Consider the following 18,673-nt stretch of genomic DNA (forward strand, 5'->3'; position numbering starts at 1 on the left):
GTCCAGGTTTTAAGATGTCTGTCTTTAGAAGACATGAACAGTTTCCATTTGGACTATTTGTGCAGCAGAGAGCGGTTTCAATGAACACTATCGAGGTCTGTGAATTGTACCTGAAAACGTTTGTTTTTAATGTCATTTTTCAACGCAGAATTCCATTCTCCTCCATTATTTAAAAAAATTGGAGGCGGAAATCTCTGAGGCTTATTATTAATGAAAATAATAAGAAAAAATAAGAAAATTGGATGCGTAATTTCCATAGGAGTAAATGGAGAAATATATTTAACATGCAGGTCGCAACACTTGAAAAGACACTTGGTATAGATAAAACTACGCGGCATCTGTTGGAAACACACATTATGGCCGATGTCTTCTTCTGTCGCTGTTCTCGGTTCGTGAACGTGTCTGATTTGGGTCGTGAAACAACACCATTTCAACCAGTAAGCGATCGCAGCCCATTGCGATGCAGCGCCCCCTCCGGTTCTGGAGGGTCAAGTGCGGTGAAACCTGCATCCCGGGACCCCGCGAGCCCCGAGGCCCCCGATGCAGGATCAGCCTTTTTTTCCCATCCGCCCTCCTGACCCCGGCCCTTCGCTGGCAAACATGCAGAATGACCCCCGGGCGGCGCCGCGGGCCCGAGTCCCGCCCACGCCGTGCGCTTACGCTGCGGTATGTGTGCATACTGAGCACTTTCCTCTTCTCCCAGTGACCCAGATACTCACACTCTTCCCCCAGAGAGCCTTCCTCTCGCTCTAAGAGAGGCTCATTATTTTACTGGAGGAGGGAGGAAGCGGGGCAACCCGGTCGACGCTGCACGGGGGTGCGTTCAAGCCCGCTACGGGTCCACAGGGAGGCGTATGCCGTTTCGACGCAATTACCGTAAAATACAGTCAGCAGATTTTGGGAGCAAATTACGGACCGGTTCATTATTACCTGGATTTCCCCCCACGCGTGATTGCGCCTTTCCAAATTTGGCCGACTCATTTGGTTGTAAATCACCTGACCGGCTTTTATTGAGTCTTGAACGTGTGATGTTCTTTCCTGATGTGTTCATACGCTCTGAATCGTGATTGTGCGTTGTGGTTAGCAGCTGTCAGGCTGAAAAAACTGCCCCTGCATTCAAATATATATTTTTTAAAGTATCATGCATTGGCGTGGGAGTTCTCATAACCATGTTCAACTTCTTTTATTTTTTAGTCGGGCACCCTGCGTGGGCCTAATGTGCACCAACATCAAGCAACACCTATTTGTATACACGCAAATATATTTATTCCACTCACGGTCCAATTGCTCTCCTATTCAGTGTATAATTATGTGTATTTATAACTTCACCAAAGCAGAAAAACCTTGTTGGGATGATTTATTTTTGTATTATTCTCATTGTGTCCACAACAATGAGCAACAGCAGACGACAACGTGAGACCAATATAGACAGAAACATGAATGATGACATAATTTGGAGGGCTTAACCTCTTTGTGGTTAACAAATAGTCATTTTTTTGTTGCACAACATGCACAAAACAAGATATAAATCCCCACTAACGGCTGAAGATGGGAACCGAACAGATAACATCCTGTGGGTTAAAAGGATAAATAAGTGGAAACGTTGTGTTTTAAAAGGCAGCGAAGAGCGCTGTAAATAATTAAAGTCACCATTTAGTTGAGAGAGAACTAGATGGAGGATACGCGTGTCCGCGGTGACGGCTCATGGTTAATAAAGACAGACGCTGGTTCGAGACCGCCAGGAGACCGAACAGTTAAAGATCAGCTCAGCAGCGGCGCGCGCCACGCCTCCCCGCTCCGCACCTGGCTCTCCGGCTCTCCCGGGTCTCCGTCAGTTGCGCGTTTTTCTGCAGGAACGGATTTATTATCCAGACAGGAGCGGCGGGAAGAGGAAGAAGAAGGAAAAGGAAAAGCAAGCAGCGTGGAAAAGGGGGAACGGGGGAGAGGAAGAGAAGCAGCAGGAGGAGGAGGAAGAGGACGAGGAGGAGGAGGAGAATGTGACAACTGCTGGATGCGGACAGAGTGCGCGCGCGGCTGGCTGTACGCTGCCTTTTGGGGAGGCCTGATCGCGACCTGCACCTGTCCCTCTGCGTCTCCGCGGCCAGGCGCAGTTCGTAGAGAGAGAGAGAGTGAAACAGAGAGAGAGAGAGAGAGTGAGAGAGAGAGAGAGAGAGAGAGAGACGCTCCTTTTCTCTTCTTTTTTCATTCACCCGGCGAGGCGCACACACACACACACGTGCGCGCACACACACGTATATATAGTACTGTACGCACACACACGCTTCCACAGGGCAGGCAGGCAACATGACTTCATCCTACAATCTGGATTTTCTGCCCGATATGATGGTGGAGAGCCGCCTGCTCGCTCCCGCAGACAGAATGTGAGTTATCCTTCTTTTCTCTTCTTCTTCTTCTTCTTTTTCTTTCTCTCTCTCCATCTTCTCGCGCCGCCCGTGCTTGTCTTGATCTCTGACGCCGTCCTGAGAGGCAGCTGTCCGGCGTGGAGACGTGGCTCCAGCTTGGCTTGGCGTGGAGAAACCGCGTCTCTCCCGGGTTATGGTGTGGAGTTGCGGCTTTGTTTGTGGTTATTATTAATAAGCCGCCGATAAAAAAAAAGAAAATGTGTGCGGGGAGGAATCGCGGGAGCGCCCCGCAGCTGTTATCAGCTCCACGGACAGGATGGTGATGAATGAACGCCATTATGGGGAGTTAATGCCGCCGCGCACACAGCCGCGTCTTTACGAAGCGGGATTATTGTTATGATTATTATTGATATCATCTGCTGCATGTCGGCGGGCTGTTTGGAGCCCGTCAGGGGTCGCCTCTGCTCGAGCATCAAGTTGGTCTGCTTCGCGGCAGCCGCCCGTCACACCGTGTCTGGGGCTCGCTGGGTTGGAATAAAGCGGACCGGGGTGTCTCGGGACCGCGCAGCGCGCCGACACGCAGAAAAGACCACAGACTCGATCTGTGTGTGTTGGTTAAAAAAAATAAAAAAAAAGCTGAGGGTGGAGTGATCTCAGTCACATGATTTAACTCCGCTCGAGGCTGGTTCTTTATTTGTTTATATATATATTTATTTATTTGCACGTTATTCTCACTCTTTGGACACTTGGATGAAACGCATCGGGCAGCATTTGAAGATTAGTATTTTTTAATAATGAGTGAATATGAGAGGAGCAACACAAGGGGGCTTTTTCCTTTTTGTGTTGCAGGAATGCATGATGAGTGGTGTCCCGTGCTCCCATTGGATTTGCTGGAATTCAGTTAAACTCTGGAATTTCTAGAGCAGAGACAAAGGGAGGGTTCATCCCGACATCATGGTCATGCGTTGGGTTTTTAGTTTTTTTTTTCCACAGTGCATGTCCCACTTATGTCCCCTCAGCCTATGCTGATATATACACACACACACACACACACACACACACACACACACACACACACACACACACACACACACGCACACACACTGCGCTGCAGCTCATCCTTTCATCTCCTCATGAAGGTCTTTTTCCCTGTCAGTGTATGTTGGAATGCAACACTTAACTTCTGGTGACTCATGGTGTAAAAGAATAGAACAAAGGTAATGAAGTGTGAATTTGCTTGTGTGTGTGTGTGTGTGTGTGTGTGTGTGTGTGTGTGTGTGTGTGTGTGTGTGTGTGTGTGTGTGCGTGTGTGTGTGTGTGTGTGTGTGTGTGTGTGTGTGTGTGTGTGTGTGTGTGTGTGTGTGTGTGTGAGTAAGGAGATGTTTTGGAGAAGAAGAAAAAAGCAGATCCAGTCGACTCATAATGCCGTAAAGACATTTTAGGATTCTGCAGAAATATCACAACACTTAGAAACCGCTCCCAGCAGCTGGAGGTGCGCTTGTTTCTACAGTCGGCGCTGTGGAGTTTGACTTCCCGTGAAATACAGTGTTTTGATTGTAGACTCACTATCGAGGACCTCGGGGCTACCCACAATTCACCAGGAGAGTAAAGATTACACCGCTGTCCCGTGTAGTGCCGCTCCAGGCTGAGCGTGATTCACTATAGTAATCTTATAGAGCATAACAATATAAATAAAACACGTGTCTTCCCACAGCATCGCTGTAAACACGCGTGCTCTTCAGCCACGTGTCCACCAGCCGGTTCAGCTGGTTATGTGTCAAAAAGCTGCCGTTCTAGTACATGGTTCTAGTACATGGTTCTAGTACATGGTTCTAGTACATGGTTCTAGTACATGTGGTTCTAGTACATGTGGTTCTAGTACATGTGGTTCTAGTACATGGTTCTAGTACATGTGGTTCTAGTACATGGTTCTAGTACATGTGGTTCTAGTACATGGTTCTAGTACATGGTTCTAGTACATGTGGTTCTAGTACATGGTTCTAGTACATGGTTCTAGTACATGTGGTTCTAGTACATGGTTCTGTTGGTGCTGCAGAGCAGAGCCGATACCCGAAGCCGGTTAAAAAGAGGTCACAGGATTAATCTGAGGGGATGATTAATCATGTTCTGACTCTCCAATTGTTCCCTTTTTGTTTGTTTTTTTAGGAGAGAGAACGACTCACGACTCCAGGACATAATAGACTTGCTTTTGTTAAATATACAGCATATTATAGGAGACCAGAAATACCAACAAGTGCTCTGTATTCCTGTCTCTCCAACGTGATGCGAGGGCCCGGCCATGATCTGTGATGCGAGGGCCCGGCCATGATCTGTGATGCGAGGGCCCGGCCGTGATCTGTGATGCGAGGGCCAGGCCGTGATCTTTGATGCGAGGGCCCGGCCGTGATCTTTGATGCGAGGGCCGGGTCGTGATCCTTGGTGCGAGGGCCCGGACGGGATCCTTGGTGCGAGGGCCCGGACGGGATCTGTGATGCGAGGGCCGGGTCGTGCACTTTGCGCCGCCGAGTCTCCCTCCATTGACTCTCCATGTAGTCCATTACCCATAATGCTACAGAGATGAGACGACATTCTCATTAATCAGTGTCAGCGGCTCCGACGGCGTCCGGCCCCCGCCATCACACACACATATTAGCAGAGATCATATGAGAACTGAGTGGAACCAACAGTGTAATCTCTCTCTATCCAGTCCTATCAGGGCTGAGGCGTAAGAGAGAGATCCAGAGTTTGAGTCTCTCTCTGGGAAACATGTGACCCTGTGACCTCCTGGAACCAGACCCTCAGGGTCCATCTTCTTTTAAAAAAAAGCCCAAATGCCAGTAAACAAGGAGCACAAGGCTGCTAACGTTAACAAGTACACAGTGTTCAGAGGGAACCACGAGGCCGACTCGCGATGATGCGTCCAGAACATTCTTGTGTGTGGAGTGTGTTCACAGACGAGCTTCGTCTCGTCTCTTCTCTTCTCCTCTCCGACCCGGCCGAGAGACACAAATCATGAACCCAGCAGCTGAAGCGGGACGATGACAGACAGCATGGGGGTCTCGTGAGGAACATATAGGAGGGTCTTGTTTGTTTAGATAAGGGGGCTTCAGGGGGAGGAGTGAAAGGAAAGGCTGATCCCTCCACTCAAACTGGTTTTCATTCATTTCATTTAGATTTTAACGCGTCAAAGACGACATTTCTTGCACGTTCATTCCCTTTTTGTGTTTCAGGCTTTTCAAAAAATGATACAAAACCAGCTGAGACCCGCGTCTGTATTTATTTTAAATGAAAGCCGAATGCCTTACTTATGAATCAATTACATAGAGGACAAAAAAATGCATCTATCCCGTTATGTGTGCAACAGACCTGAAGCATCAGACTGATGCTGGGAGGGGAAAGAAGAAGGGAAGAGAGAGAGATTGTGGGAGGGAGCCGGGTGAAAATTGACATGGTCTAACTGGGGGAGGAGGATTTCGGGGAGGGGGTGAGGTGTGAGAGAGAGAGGAGGAGAGAGAGGAGGAGTGATGGGTTGACAGCGTCCGACTCCCCGGACGGACAGCTGGTCGGATTTGAATTGTTTCTTATCTGAGAGAAAATGAGAGGGAGAGGAAAAAAAGAGAGAATCAGTGACGGTGTTGGCAGTTTTATCTTCCTCCCAAGCAACAGAGTGAGAGAGGCCTTTTCATTCCCTATTGTGAGGATGACACACACACACACACACACACGCAGACACACACACACACACTGAGGATTGAGGAGAAATTCATTGCAACAGTGGAAGAAGCGCTCCGTCATTTCTGTTATGACTTTTTTGGGGGGGGGTTCATAATATTGTTATTTCGGCGGGAAACACGTACAGTACCGGCTGCACCGGAGCTGTATGTTGCTTTCCCTCAGTGTGTGTGTGTGTGTGTGTGTGTGTTGTCATCATGATGAATGTCTTTGCTCTGCCGGGCTCAGCAGCGGTTGTCTGCCTCTGACACCGGCGTGTCGGTGGTGATGTATCGCGACCGAGCGGCTGTGGATGTGCAGGTGTGTTTATGGACCCTTGATGGGGTCAACGACCTCTTCATAGGTCATGGGTCATAATTGTGTAAATAGGTGTGTGTGTGTGTGTGTGTGTGTGTGTGTGTGTGTGTGTGTGTGTGTGTGTGGCGGGGTCTGGACATGAAGTGTGTGCTTCCTGTGTCTCTGTATGTAAACTGAACTGCAACAAGTACACGTTGTGTTCATATTAGAATTCATGGCGTTAAAATTCAGGGTCAATGCCCAACTTGAACCATTTCTGATCAATGCCCAACTTTAACTATTTGAGGTCAATGCCCAACTTTAACTATTTGTGATCAATGCCCAACCTTCACCATTTCTGATCAATGCCCAACTTTAACTATTTGAGGTCAATGCCCAACTTTAACTATTTGTGATCAATGCCCAACTTTAACTATGTGTGGTCAATGCCCAACTTTAACCATTTCTGATCAATGCCCAACTTTAACTATTTGAGGTCAATGCCCAACTTTAACTATTTGTGGTCAATGCCCAACCTTCACCATTTCTGATCAATGCCCAACCTTCACCATTTCTGATCAATGCCCAACCTTCACCATTTCTGATCAATGCCCAACCTTCACCATTTCTGATCAATGCCCAACCTTCACCATTTGTGGTCAATGCCCAACCTTCACCATTTGTGGTCAATGCCCAACCTTCACCATTTGTGGTCAATGCCCAACCTTCACCATTTGTGGTCAATGCCCAACCTTCACCATTTCTGATCAATGCCCAACCTTCACCATTTCTGATCAATGCCCAACCTTCACCATTTCTGATCAATGCCCAACCTTCACCATTTCTGATCAATGCCCAACCTTCACCATTTCTGATCAATGCCCAACCTTCACCATTTGTGGTCAATGCCCAACCTTCACCATTTGTGGTCAATGCCCAACCTTCACCATTTCTGGTCAATGCCCAACCTTCACCATTTGTGGTCAATGCCCAACCTTCACCATTTCTGATCAATGCCCAACCTTTAATGCCGTAAACCTATTGGGTGTCTCGATGGATGGAACTGAATATTTTCAACAAGCTACCCGACTAGTTTCAATGTGAAAACCTGGGACCTGGTGGATGCGAACAAAACAACTGTTGATTTTCAAGGTCTTTAAATCCCAGAATCAGATTATTGCACATACAAGGAAAACATTGCTATGGATACCCATCTACCTTATGGTATGATCAGAGCCCCACAGGAACATGTTCTCAGAGAGTCCGGTACTGTACAGGATAGCTGGAGGTGTGGAGATATGCAGAGTGAATGTGCAAAAATGATCTGCTTCTGCAGAGCCCTGATGACGGCGGCTCGATGCTGCTGGTGTGTTTATGACTCGCTGTGTGCTGCTTATGCATCTCGCTTAATCTCCTCTAGCTGATGATCTGCTCATGATTGTCTCATTACTCTTTTTCACTCTGTCAGCCATGTTGCGTTCAAGGCCTGCCAAACTAGCTCTATTCCCCCCCATAAACAGATATCTCTCTCTCTCTCTCTCTTTGCCTCTTCTCCTCCATTCTTCACATCTTCACACCGTTTTACTGATTTTAATTGATTTGACTCCTGGAGAATGTTTGGGTGAGCTCCTCCGTCTCTCGCCCGTGATTATTGTTTTCTACAGTACGTTACGAGTCTGCGGCTCTTTGCTCATTCAAGTCAGCTCCGCGTTCACACAACACGCATACGCGCACATTAATTGAGCTGTGCAAAGAGGTTGTTGTGTACGTGTGTGTGTGTGTGTGTGTGTGTGTGTGTGTGTGTGTGTGTGTGTGTGTACCCTCTGTTTTCTGAGAGGAGTATTTCATCACTTGGCCTTGAAACGACTGAAGCATGCACATGCTTTCAGTGCAGCATACACACATTGCCACCCACACAAATACGCAGAATACACACCACGTGACACACACACACACACACACAGACACACAATCCCCACGTTGTTCACATCATGTCCCTGGGCTGTAGTGACGGGCAGAGAAATAACTGCATCCTAAGAGACTCAGAGAACACAGCAATGATCTCTCTTCCTCTCTCGGTTTGTGGACGCCTCTCCTCTCCTCTCCACCTCTCCTTCTCTCCGTCTTTTCCTCTCCTCCCTCCTCCTCTCATCCTCAACAGTCAGCCATTGCCTTTGCACTGTGCAGTGGCATTACTCTGCCTTGCCAGAGGGAGAGCTTACCTCATGCATGTCTCGGTAGATTCCCCTCCCGTCCCCATCCCTCGATTTATCCCTCTTTGGCCTGTATCTTCCTCTCTTTCTCTCCGCACTCCCACTCTCTCCCTTCTTTCTCCATTCAAGCGTGCTAAATGCTTTACCTCTGTCAACTCTCGAGTCTGAGAGGAGCTCATTATTGTGGAGAAGGAGAGGAATTTGGGATTAGGAGGAACATTCGTGGACTGAGGCTCTTGTTCCGCTAAGAGAGCCATCAGCATCAGAGAGGGAGAGCTTTACCTGCGTTGGTTTGCCGTATTGTTCGCTAATCGCCACGGGTTGTGGGTTTTACCGCGATTGTACGTCTCTTTTCCCGGCAAAGATGGATTTTTTTTTGCCATGAATAAAGTTTGATTTTAAACTAACCAATAGACGTGTATTTATCAATCTATAAACAATGATTCTTCGATAAATGGGAGCAACAATTCCTTTTAAAAGTAATCCTTTCATAATTTGCGGTCCAGTTTTTAAAGATCCTACTAGTTTAGATGCCTCCAATTGGTTCTATGAATGTTTGACCATCTTAAAAATAATGACATGGTTGTTATTACTGGCGTCAGTAGGGACGGAAAGCCTTTTTGACGCGTTGTCTCGGCGGTTTGAGGCGTTCTCTTTGAGCCTGTGTTTGTAAGATGCCTTTTTGGCTTGAAACATAACCGGAAGAAACAGTTCCAGAATAGCAAAAAGTTACAGTGCTATAATATTGACATTTCAGGGTCAGACTGCAGTATTTCCCCGTGACAGTTGCATGCGAGGGGTGTAAACACAGGTGCACGCAAGCTATCGGTCTTGGGGGGAAAAGGGCAATTTATTGTGGCAGGGAATCCAGGTAAAAGGCTGCATTCAGGCCCACGCAGTAGCAGCTGCATGACAGCAACGTGAGAGCCGGCCTGGTCACATAAGACCGCATAGAAACTTAAAGGCTCCGATCACATGGTAGCCAAAGGTCACAGAAAGGTCAGCGCCAACTGCTAACGCCGTGCAGAGCAGCTCCTGCGGCACAAATCATACTCCAGACACCTCAGCAGCTGTTTTTTCTTTTAAGATATGTGTCCTCATTAAAAAAAAAGAAAGTAAACCTTGTTGCCAATCACTTCTATGTCTTCTCCGCGGCAATGCTCCACTTCTGCTTCTATTGAATTATGAATAGTCACAATACTAGAAACAAAAAATCCCTGATAATCTACTTCAAATTTCTCGCCCAAAACTAATTTACATTATAATTTATTTTGGCCAATAACGTCTGAACACATCACAATGTAACTCAATGCAACCTCTGTTGGCGTTAGCTGTTAGCTCCGTTACGGCTAACGGTAACTAGCTCTCCTCCTGTTGAGCTGAGCACACATTTGTTGCTCACAAAGTCCCGTTACCCGGGACGTTTCCTATCGTTGCCGTCATTAGTCTCGACCCCGGACCCCGGGGGTTACATTTTCACAATTTTGGCATCGATTCAGAAGTATGGGGTTCTCGCGACACACTTTATTGCGAATCATATCTATTCTCGTGCACAACAGGCTCGCCCCGTAAAGACACACCCGATGCAGAAATACACACGAGCTGCAAATGCAATCATTTTCGAGACAAGCTGGGTGGCAGCTTGAATCATTGTCGTGTCTGATATCAATGAGATGGTGGCAAAGGTGTCATTTTCATGTGTCTTCAAATGATGTCAGGAGGAGCAGGGGTAACTTCAATCAGCCGGTGTAATGTTTGAAATGGAAACCTGCAGGCTCTCGGGGCTGCATGGCACTTGGTTATCTCTACGATAGCGAATGGGAGAGAAAAAGGATTTTGATGGGGTCAAACTGTCCATTAATGTGCTATTTCTTGCCTGTCTAACCTTTCAAATTTGAGTATAAACTTGTCACATAAGTGGACAGAGTATATTTATCGCTGGTAGAATTGGCCAATAAACTGTATCTATATTGGCCTGTTTTCTGTAAATCATATTTACAATAATACAACATAAATAAAAGCCTGCAGTGAAGTGTAGAAGGAGCCGCTCAACCACTCGAGAACATTCAGTTTGTCGTGAATTTCGTGGAATTCTTTAGGGTCCAAAAAGGTCAAGGTTATATTTCAAAAGCTTTACAATCGCGTCAAAAGAAAATCCTGGCACGAATATCAATAACCTTTTTTTTTCTTCAATGAATGACAACATTCCCGTAGCCTTCAAAAACCCAAGAGTGACCTTATAATGGAGTCTAACTAGGAATCAAATCTCGGACCCTGCATCCAAGCCGTCCACCCAAACCTCAAGGTGCCACCCGGCCCCGTTGACAGAGCACACGCTGTACTTCCTACCCATAAATCTCTCTGTCTTGCCTCCTCTTCTCAGTCTGACTCTCTTCATTCCCATCTGTTTTATATGGGCGCTGCAAAATATACACACACACACACACACACACACACACAAAAACACACACAAAAACACACACACACACATATCTATACACAGCTGCAGAGTTGTCAGGTCTAACCTTGACTTGCACAGTGAATGAATTGTAATGCAAAGGGGAGGGCGGGTAGGGGGGCACAAACAGGATGTCAGAGAACTGCTGCTCGTCTCTGCCCGACCTCCCTCTTTCTTCCCTGTGGAGTCCGGACTCAGCACAATCTCTCCGTTACAGGCGTTTATTCTCTCCTCTCGCTAGACCACAATAGTTACCTTCCATTTCTGTCTCGCCTCTCACAAAAAAACGGATCCCAGGAGCAAAGACAGTTTTTTGGGGGCATATTAGCAGTTGTGTTGCGCGCTAGCACAGGTAGCAGGTCATTGGAAAAACGTCAAAACGTTAAAAGATGCTCCAAATGTTGTCTTCGAACGGTATGCGGCCAAATTATGTCGGTAAAAATGTAAATGATAATTCATACAGAGAAGCTCCAGGTGCTTCTTCATCTGTGTAAGTGGTTGGGTGATGGCAGATTGCTTACAGTAAAAAAAAGAAGCAGTGAATTAATTTGTGGTTGCTCATCTCAAAAACTCCTATTTTTATTGTTGTTGTTTCTGACTCTGCAGGCAATATGTTGTAGTGAAAGCATTTGTATTGACTCCACACGGCTCTCAACATGGCGCTGACAGTGCAAACAGTGTTGACAGCTAACGGTGTTAATCTTTGGCAGAAAGCGGAGGGTATAGGCGCTACTTTTGGGAACAGGACGGCGGTGTCATCGGAAACTTGTTGGCTAGCTAATAGCAGAACGGCTGCCGTTAAGCTAGCCAACAACAACAAAGCGTACTGAAGCTCGGATTACAAAAGTTTGGCTTCTGGCAGATTGTCGCTCGGTTGTGTTGTGGCGTGGCGGAACCAAACACGTTCCGGCCAACATATGGCGTCCAGATTTGCATACGATTTGTAGTCGTGGACTCAATGATCAGTCTCCCCTTAGTAACACTATGCCCAGCTTTGAGCCAAAGTCAGCTCGTAAAATCTGTCAAAGTTTGCCTTAACGCTGCACTAAAGTTTGCACTTCATTCGTCACACGTCTGGAAACTAGGTGTGCCAGGTTTGGGCCGCTGTTGGGAGCGGCTATTTGGGCAACGAGTTCAAGTGACGGTATGGAACAGAGCATTCTTTAAATCGATGAATACTGAAGCGTTAGAAGGGACTGAACTGCTGAAGCCAGCCACACATTCATGACTAAAGAGTCCGCAGACTATTCCTTAACGTGTTTGTTCCTTACATACTTCCGCTGGGCGTCCTCTCCGGTATTATATCCAACATGTACGAGGGAAGACATTCCGCTTAATCAAGAACAACAAACACGCTCCCCCTCGTGATGTTTCCCGAGCCAAACATGATCACATCGGAGTCACCGGGGCGTGCTGTCGGTCCATTTCGGGGTCCACGAGCTCGAAAAATATTTGCAAAAGCTATAAAGAGCGGAGCAGAAGGGCCGTCGGCGGGCGCCGAGCCTGCGGTGAGATCCCCGGCAGTGATAGATGTGAGTGTTCCAGATAGCGGGGTGATCGATGGGAGTATTGTTGGGAGGGGCGTTCGGAGTTGCTGTTATTGTGTTTCGGAAAAGCTGTGGGGAGACGGTGGAGGGGTGCAGAGGAGAGCTTGACGGGTTTATTGAGAAGCGTGATCTACTGCACCGCCCCGGGACTCCAAGATGTAGTTAGAGAGGGAGCGGAGAAAAGAAACGGGGGGGGGGGGGGGGGGGGGGGGTGTTTTGGGGGGGGAGTTGGTTGACGGAGAGAGTGCGTGGAATTAGAGGAAGTCTGCATCAGAAGAGAGAAGAGAGGGGAGGACATAGAGGGCAGGAAGTGAGGATGGTGCGGAGGTGGGAATGAATGTGTAGGTTATCTGTTGATGCTTATCTGCTGTGTCCTGAGGGCTTGTGCAGTCATAACGGTGATCTAATCTGCACCTCTGGAGAGCGTGCACACACACACACGCACACAAACACACACACACACACACACACACACACACACACACTTTCACGGTGCCCATGCCACCAATCATCCATTTAAACCGTCATCTATCTGCCCTTCATCCAATACATCCATTCAGCCCACATTTCCACTTTTTAATTTATCCTCCCCTTTATACCGCAGAATTCCCTCCACCCTTCAGTCCTTCCACTCCTACATCCTGCTGAAATCCAATTGGCCTCATCTCGCTCCCCCTCGCCTCTTCACCCCCCCAACTCCCTGCCCATTTACCTTCTCACTGCCGTAGGGTTCAATGGACTTTTGAAAAAAAGGCCGAAACCAATGCCAAGTATTTCAGATTGAAGCTGCTGACTGCTGGTATTTTGTGCTGATATTCAATATCTTTCAAATTGGCTAATTTCATGGCGAAAATTATCTGTAATATTGTGAAGATTGTGAAGAGCCCAGCAGGTGATAGGTTGGGGATTTGAGGGGGCAGGCAGGCAATGGTGTCGATGGTGTCTTTTTTTCTGACACTACCAATAGGAGGTGCTGATATTACAGTGGTTCCAGTTAGCTATCCACCACAGTTACACAATGAACTGGAAATATTTGTACACTTGTCATCGGGCGTGGCCGTCCTTGTCTTTTGGCTGCCACCGGCTTTGTGTGGGCTTGGAAAGACCCATTGGTGAAGGTGGCCAATGGGTCCAACTGGACCTCCGAAGTAACCGACGTGTTCACGATTGCTGGTTTACGAGGACGATCGAGCCCCATCGCTTTCCTCTCAAAGTGCATTTAACTTCTCGCCCATGTCGGATTTGCTCGAGAATTTCATCTTTTTGTGTGAACACGCATGAAACTGAAAGAAGATTCTTCAGCCTGTTTTTACAGCGTAAAGAATGACGAGGGAATTTTAGAGGGAACTTATCCTTTCAGGCATGATCAGCACCACTTTGAAAATGTGTTATCTTGTTATTGGTGGACTGATGTATTTGTACGCTGCAGCCTTCCTTCACTTTAAAGGCCTGCATGCCTTGCGTGTTCACCGACATAGTCGGCATCGTATGGACACACGCGTGTAGCCCATATATGTACGTCACATGACAGGTGACATTGAGGGTTGAGTGGTAGGAAAGTGGGTGGGTGTATGTAATGTATGTAATTATACCGTCGCTGCTGTCTGCAGGGAATTGTGTGGGAGTGTTGGGCACAAAGAGCATTTAGTGTGTGAGGATGTGTGTGTGTGTTTTTACATATTTGCCACTCTTCTCCATTGCATTCACCTCAGGGAGATTAGAGCTCATCTCCCTCCGCAGATGAAGGTTTGAGTAAACAAGCAGCCATACGAGATAAGTCGTGCATGCAGAAACCAATGCCGCCTCCTCTATTTACCTTTTTTCTTCTTCTTTCTTTCAGTCTTGTGCATTCAGCGGCAGCGTGGCTAAACCGCGCTGGAGGATTTGAGTTCAGCAATGTGCGAGTTCTCTTTGTGAAGGTGTCCGTGCAGGTTTCGGGCCGCGTCGCGCTCGGCGTGCAGTCGATGGGCATATTGGGCCGTTTTCGCACAATGCAGCGTTTGACGGAGGGTCGAAGCATCGGCGGGCGATAATGGCCGACGCCAGCCTCTCACTCCGCCTGCACAGAAGCCCCTTTTTATCAAAGGAGTGAGAAAACAGAGTTATTCCCCTCCGCTTCGGCGAGGACGCTGTAATTTGCCGCTGAGAAGCCGCGGCGCGAGGTGTCGTTTGAGCCATTGATTCCCGTTCGGCCCGAGCCTTTTCAGAAGAGGGTGAAAGAAAGAAAGCAAAACAGGAGGGCCATTTCTGTGGATGAAACACTAACATCTGCTGCGTTTTATGGCTTTGGCTTCAACTGGCATTGGATGTTGTAATGCTTGTGTGTGCGTGGATGTGTGCACCGAGCATGCCCGCGAGCGCAGGTGCTCATCCGTGCATGCAATGCACGCCCAACAGGGCCCTGCAATGTTCTGTAATAACCCGCCACAAGGCAGGGGAGTGGAGAATGGCCTCTCAACCTCTCAAGTGAGGGAGGGAGGTAAGGAGGGAGGGAGGATGCTGGGGCTGGCGTGGCTTCATCCCTCCAAGCTGCTGCTGATCAAACGGGTTTGATGGCTTTGGCAGAGGGAGAAACTGAAGGCACCACTGGAAAGACATTAACACGAGCGGGTAAGAACCTTAAAGGAGCGGAGCGGCAATCTCGATCTGTTTGGCTCATTTCCCTCGGCACAGATCTATTTTACAATGTCCCAGACCATTTCCCGCTCGGGGATGCTCAGCTCGTGTGATCTCTCGCCGTGTTGGGATCAAGGCCCCCCTCCCTCTCCCTTCTTAAGTCAGCCTGATTTGTATAATTGAAAACAGGCATCTGATGTGCGGTTCAAAGGTAGGGCAAGACGGTCCGCGGCACTAAGAAGTCACCCAGCGGCGCGCGAGTTAGCACCTTAGCTAGTTCAGTTCAGCCCAAGTGCCAAAGCAGCGAGTCCGTGAAGCACCGCCACTTCAAATGTTTTATTCAGTTGATCAAATATAGATGTTTGCAAGAAAATATGTTTGTATTTGGCTGCAAAAGTGGTTTCAAAATGAGCCCAGAGCTTCCAATTGCTCATAAGGTGGCGAGATTAACTTTTGAAGATACATTAAAGCCATTCATGCTCGGAAAGTTTTGTGACTTTTAAAGTTAAAGGACTCATCGGAGAGAATATAAAAACATGTAGCTCGGAACGGCACAGTTTTATTCGTCTCTTGACATTTTGAAGGTTAGTTTTGGAGGTACGGTTTTCATCCAGCCACAGCAACAACACAAACGTCTCAAATATCTCATTTTGAAACAAAACTATCATTTTTTTCCCAGCTAAACCCAGAGATATCCTTTTTGTTTTCACGTGTGATCGCTGCAGGTTTGATGGAGTAAGATGTCAGTGGAATTGCCGATATGAGAGGCGGCAACACGGTGGTCCTGTAGCAGAGGGATTGAGCCAGGGGCTAAACGTTGCACTGGGTCGAGGGTTTGAATCCCGGACGATGATGATGACATGGAAGGGTAGAAATGTCTTATAGGGTCATGAAAGAGGCTCCAAAATCAAGAGATTTAAACATAATTGCCCCAAACAAAATATATAAAAACCCAAACTAGGAAATGCACTCTGAATACCAACTAAACCCTAAAATAATAACCAATTGAAAACTCTAAACTATTTTGACCTCGGTGTGAAGTCGATTGGACGAACAAGGAAATTTCACCCAGATTAGTCTTGACAATTATTCAGCGTCTAACATCTTTTATTAAACATCTCACATTAATTGTTCATATTGATCCCCGAGAAAGGAAGTCAATAATACAACGCCGAACATTTCCACTGCAGCTCTCCTGTTATTTGTATTAACTTCAACTGCAGCAGAATGTATGTTAAATATGAGGTTTTGATCCGTCTGTACTGCCAATAGTCGACAATGATTTAAATGGAAGCTGCACATGGTTTTCTAAAAGTGAAGATGAAAACATGTGTCCATTACTGAGAGCTCTTTCTCGTGCAGGCTGACCTCTTTTCTTCGGGTTAGAGTTGGAGCGAGGCGCTTGTTGCTGATGCTCGGTGCAAAGTTGTGTGTTGATGTATCCCAAAACACAGAGGAATCATAGAATTTATGAAATAATAACACAAACATAAAACCATGTCTCTTGAAAAAGAAGAAGGAGAGCTTTGCTCACAGCGTATACCTTAGAGATGTGCAGGAATCTGCAAGAATAAGAGAAAATACAGCACGAATATGTGTTTGTTGGGGGCTCTGGGGCCAAAATGAGCTTCACGGCCCCTAAAATATACATTCTACCTAGGTTCAGGTGTTGACCTGCCTTTTGTTATCATCGGCACGAGTGAAACGCTGCAAAGACCAACACAATCAAGCAACACCTAAAGGTTGCAAAGGTACCAATCACTGAAAGAGACTTGATTATGACCGATCCCTTCGCTTCACCACAGTAAATAGTGGACCCATTTAAAAGCCACATATCTTCAGAATATTCTGACACTGACAAATAAGGAGAAAACTAACTTTGCTCAAGACCTTTCTCCGTCTCGTCAACACACTCTGGCGACTATACGTTAGCAAACTAATGCTAAAAATGTCTGTTAGCGTTGAGAAAAACTAATAAAATGCGGAAGTAGACGCGACGCCATGACCACGCCCGCTTTGGAGAGGAGAAGAAAACCATCTCAAACCATTGGCATCGTCTTTGTTATAGAGCATCTTGGAATCCACTGAAGGCAGAAACACATTGTTGGCGTTCCAATTGGGCCCCAAAAAACACACCAAGACGACCCACCTGTGTCTCCTTGGTACTCGACTGTGAGGCGTGACCCGTCACCAACATGGCCACTGCCCTCTTGCACCTTGTGATACTTACATGCACTGGAAAAAACCCAACATATTGGCTCCAGTGACGATGAACGATTCCTTGAGTGTATTTTGTAAAATCACTTTTATATAAGCAAGAGTGTTTTGTATGTATTTCAAATGGGAATGACTGGGAATCCGCTATGCAATTACACACAATTACACGTGCAGCGTAATTTCTTTAAATGATAACGATCCGGTGACGGCGGTGTCTGTGAATGCAACACGGAAAAAAACAAACAGTCCGGAGAGGTTTTTGGAGCCGAGTTTATCAAGTAACCATTACAGACAGATTACACATGAAACACCATCTGGGGGGATTTATAAACCATAAATCCAAGGCTATTTGAAAAATGGCCAAGCCTTTGTATATATGCAGTGTGTGTGTGTGTGTGTGTGTGTGTTTGTTTGTGTGCGAGCGCGCGGCCTCTGGGCACATTGTGATGCCGTTTTGGACGGCTGCCCTCATTCTGATGTCCCTATCGACTCCCTGGCCTACATGGCCGAGTACAGGCCTGTTTTCCACTGCAGGTCGATACGGACGCAGTGCTGAGGGGACAGCCCGGGGCTTACACACACACACACACACACACACACACACACACGCACACGGCTGCACTTAAACACTTACAAGCATGGGAACACAACGGTACCCCCGAGGTATGAGCAGTCGTCCGAGGCAATAATCCGTCCGCGAGGGCGTGACTCCACCGCACGTTCTGACGGGATTTCCCAGATTAGCGTTTTTTAATCCGGGCGAACGTCCAGTTAGCTATTAAGCTGATACCATTGAATAGTTGTCACGCTAATCAATGCTTGAGCAGTATGTCATGGGTGTACATGTTTAGTGTAATTGCTTGTGGAGCAGCGTAGGCCCCGTTGGGCGGGGATGAAACAGCTGGGATTCACAGACGCTACAATGGGTTCAACTGGTTTAACCCAGGGTATACTGGTAATGAAGAGCACTTCAAGATGGTTTAAAAACTTCTCAAACTAGCACAATCCGCCTCTCCATTGTGGAGCAATATGCCACGTAAACGCTCTGAATAAAGGGCTAATAATTCAGGGCTGCAGGTATCGGTACTCGCTAGCTTTTTAAAGGTGTTGCCCAAAAGGATCCGGTAGAAACTCCTAATGAAACTTTGCAACTTAAAACATAGCTGCATTTAAAAGAGATGCTCATGACGCTTCTTCCAGTGGAGCTTTGGCGCTATGGTAGCTAACGTAGCTAACGTAGCTAACGTAGCT

The 18,673-nt window shown here is 47.1% G+C and overlaps 1 protein-coding gene across 1 annotated transcript in view; it reads left to right on the forward strand.

Moving 5' to 3' along the window:
* Nucleotides 1-2,304: 2,304 nt before the first annotated feature.
* celf2 (cugbp, Elav-like family member 2) overlaps nt 2,305-18,673 on the forward strand; it is a gene marked incomplete at its 5' end in the record, with an annotated part of 125,558 nt that continues 109,189 nt past the window's right edge. Inside the window, one exon of the mRNA XM_079236292.1 lies at nt 2,305-2,381. Coding sequence (XP_079092418.1) covers nt 2,305-2,381 — 77 coding nt within the window. The remainder of the gene's footprint in view (nt 2,382-18,673) is intronic.

The sequence above is a fragment of the Taurulus bubalis genome, assembly GCF_910589615.1.
Source record: "Taurulus bubalis genome assembly, chromosome: 20".
Taxonomy (NCBI): Eukaryota; Metazoa; Chordata; class Actinopteri; order Perciformes; family Cottidae; genus Taurulus; species Taurulus bubalis.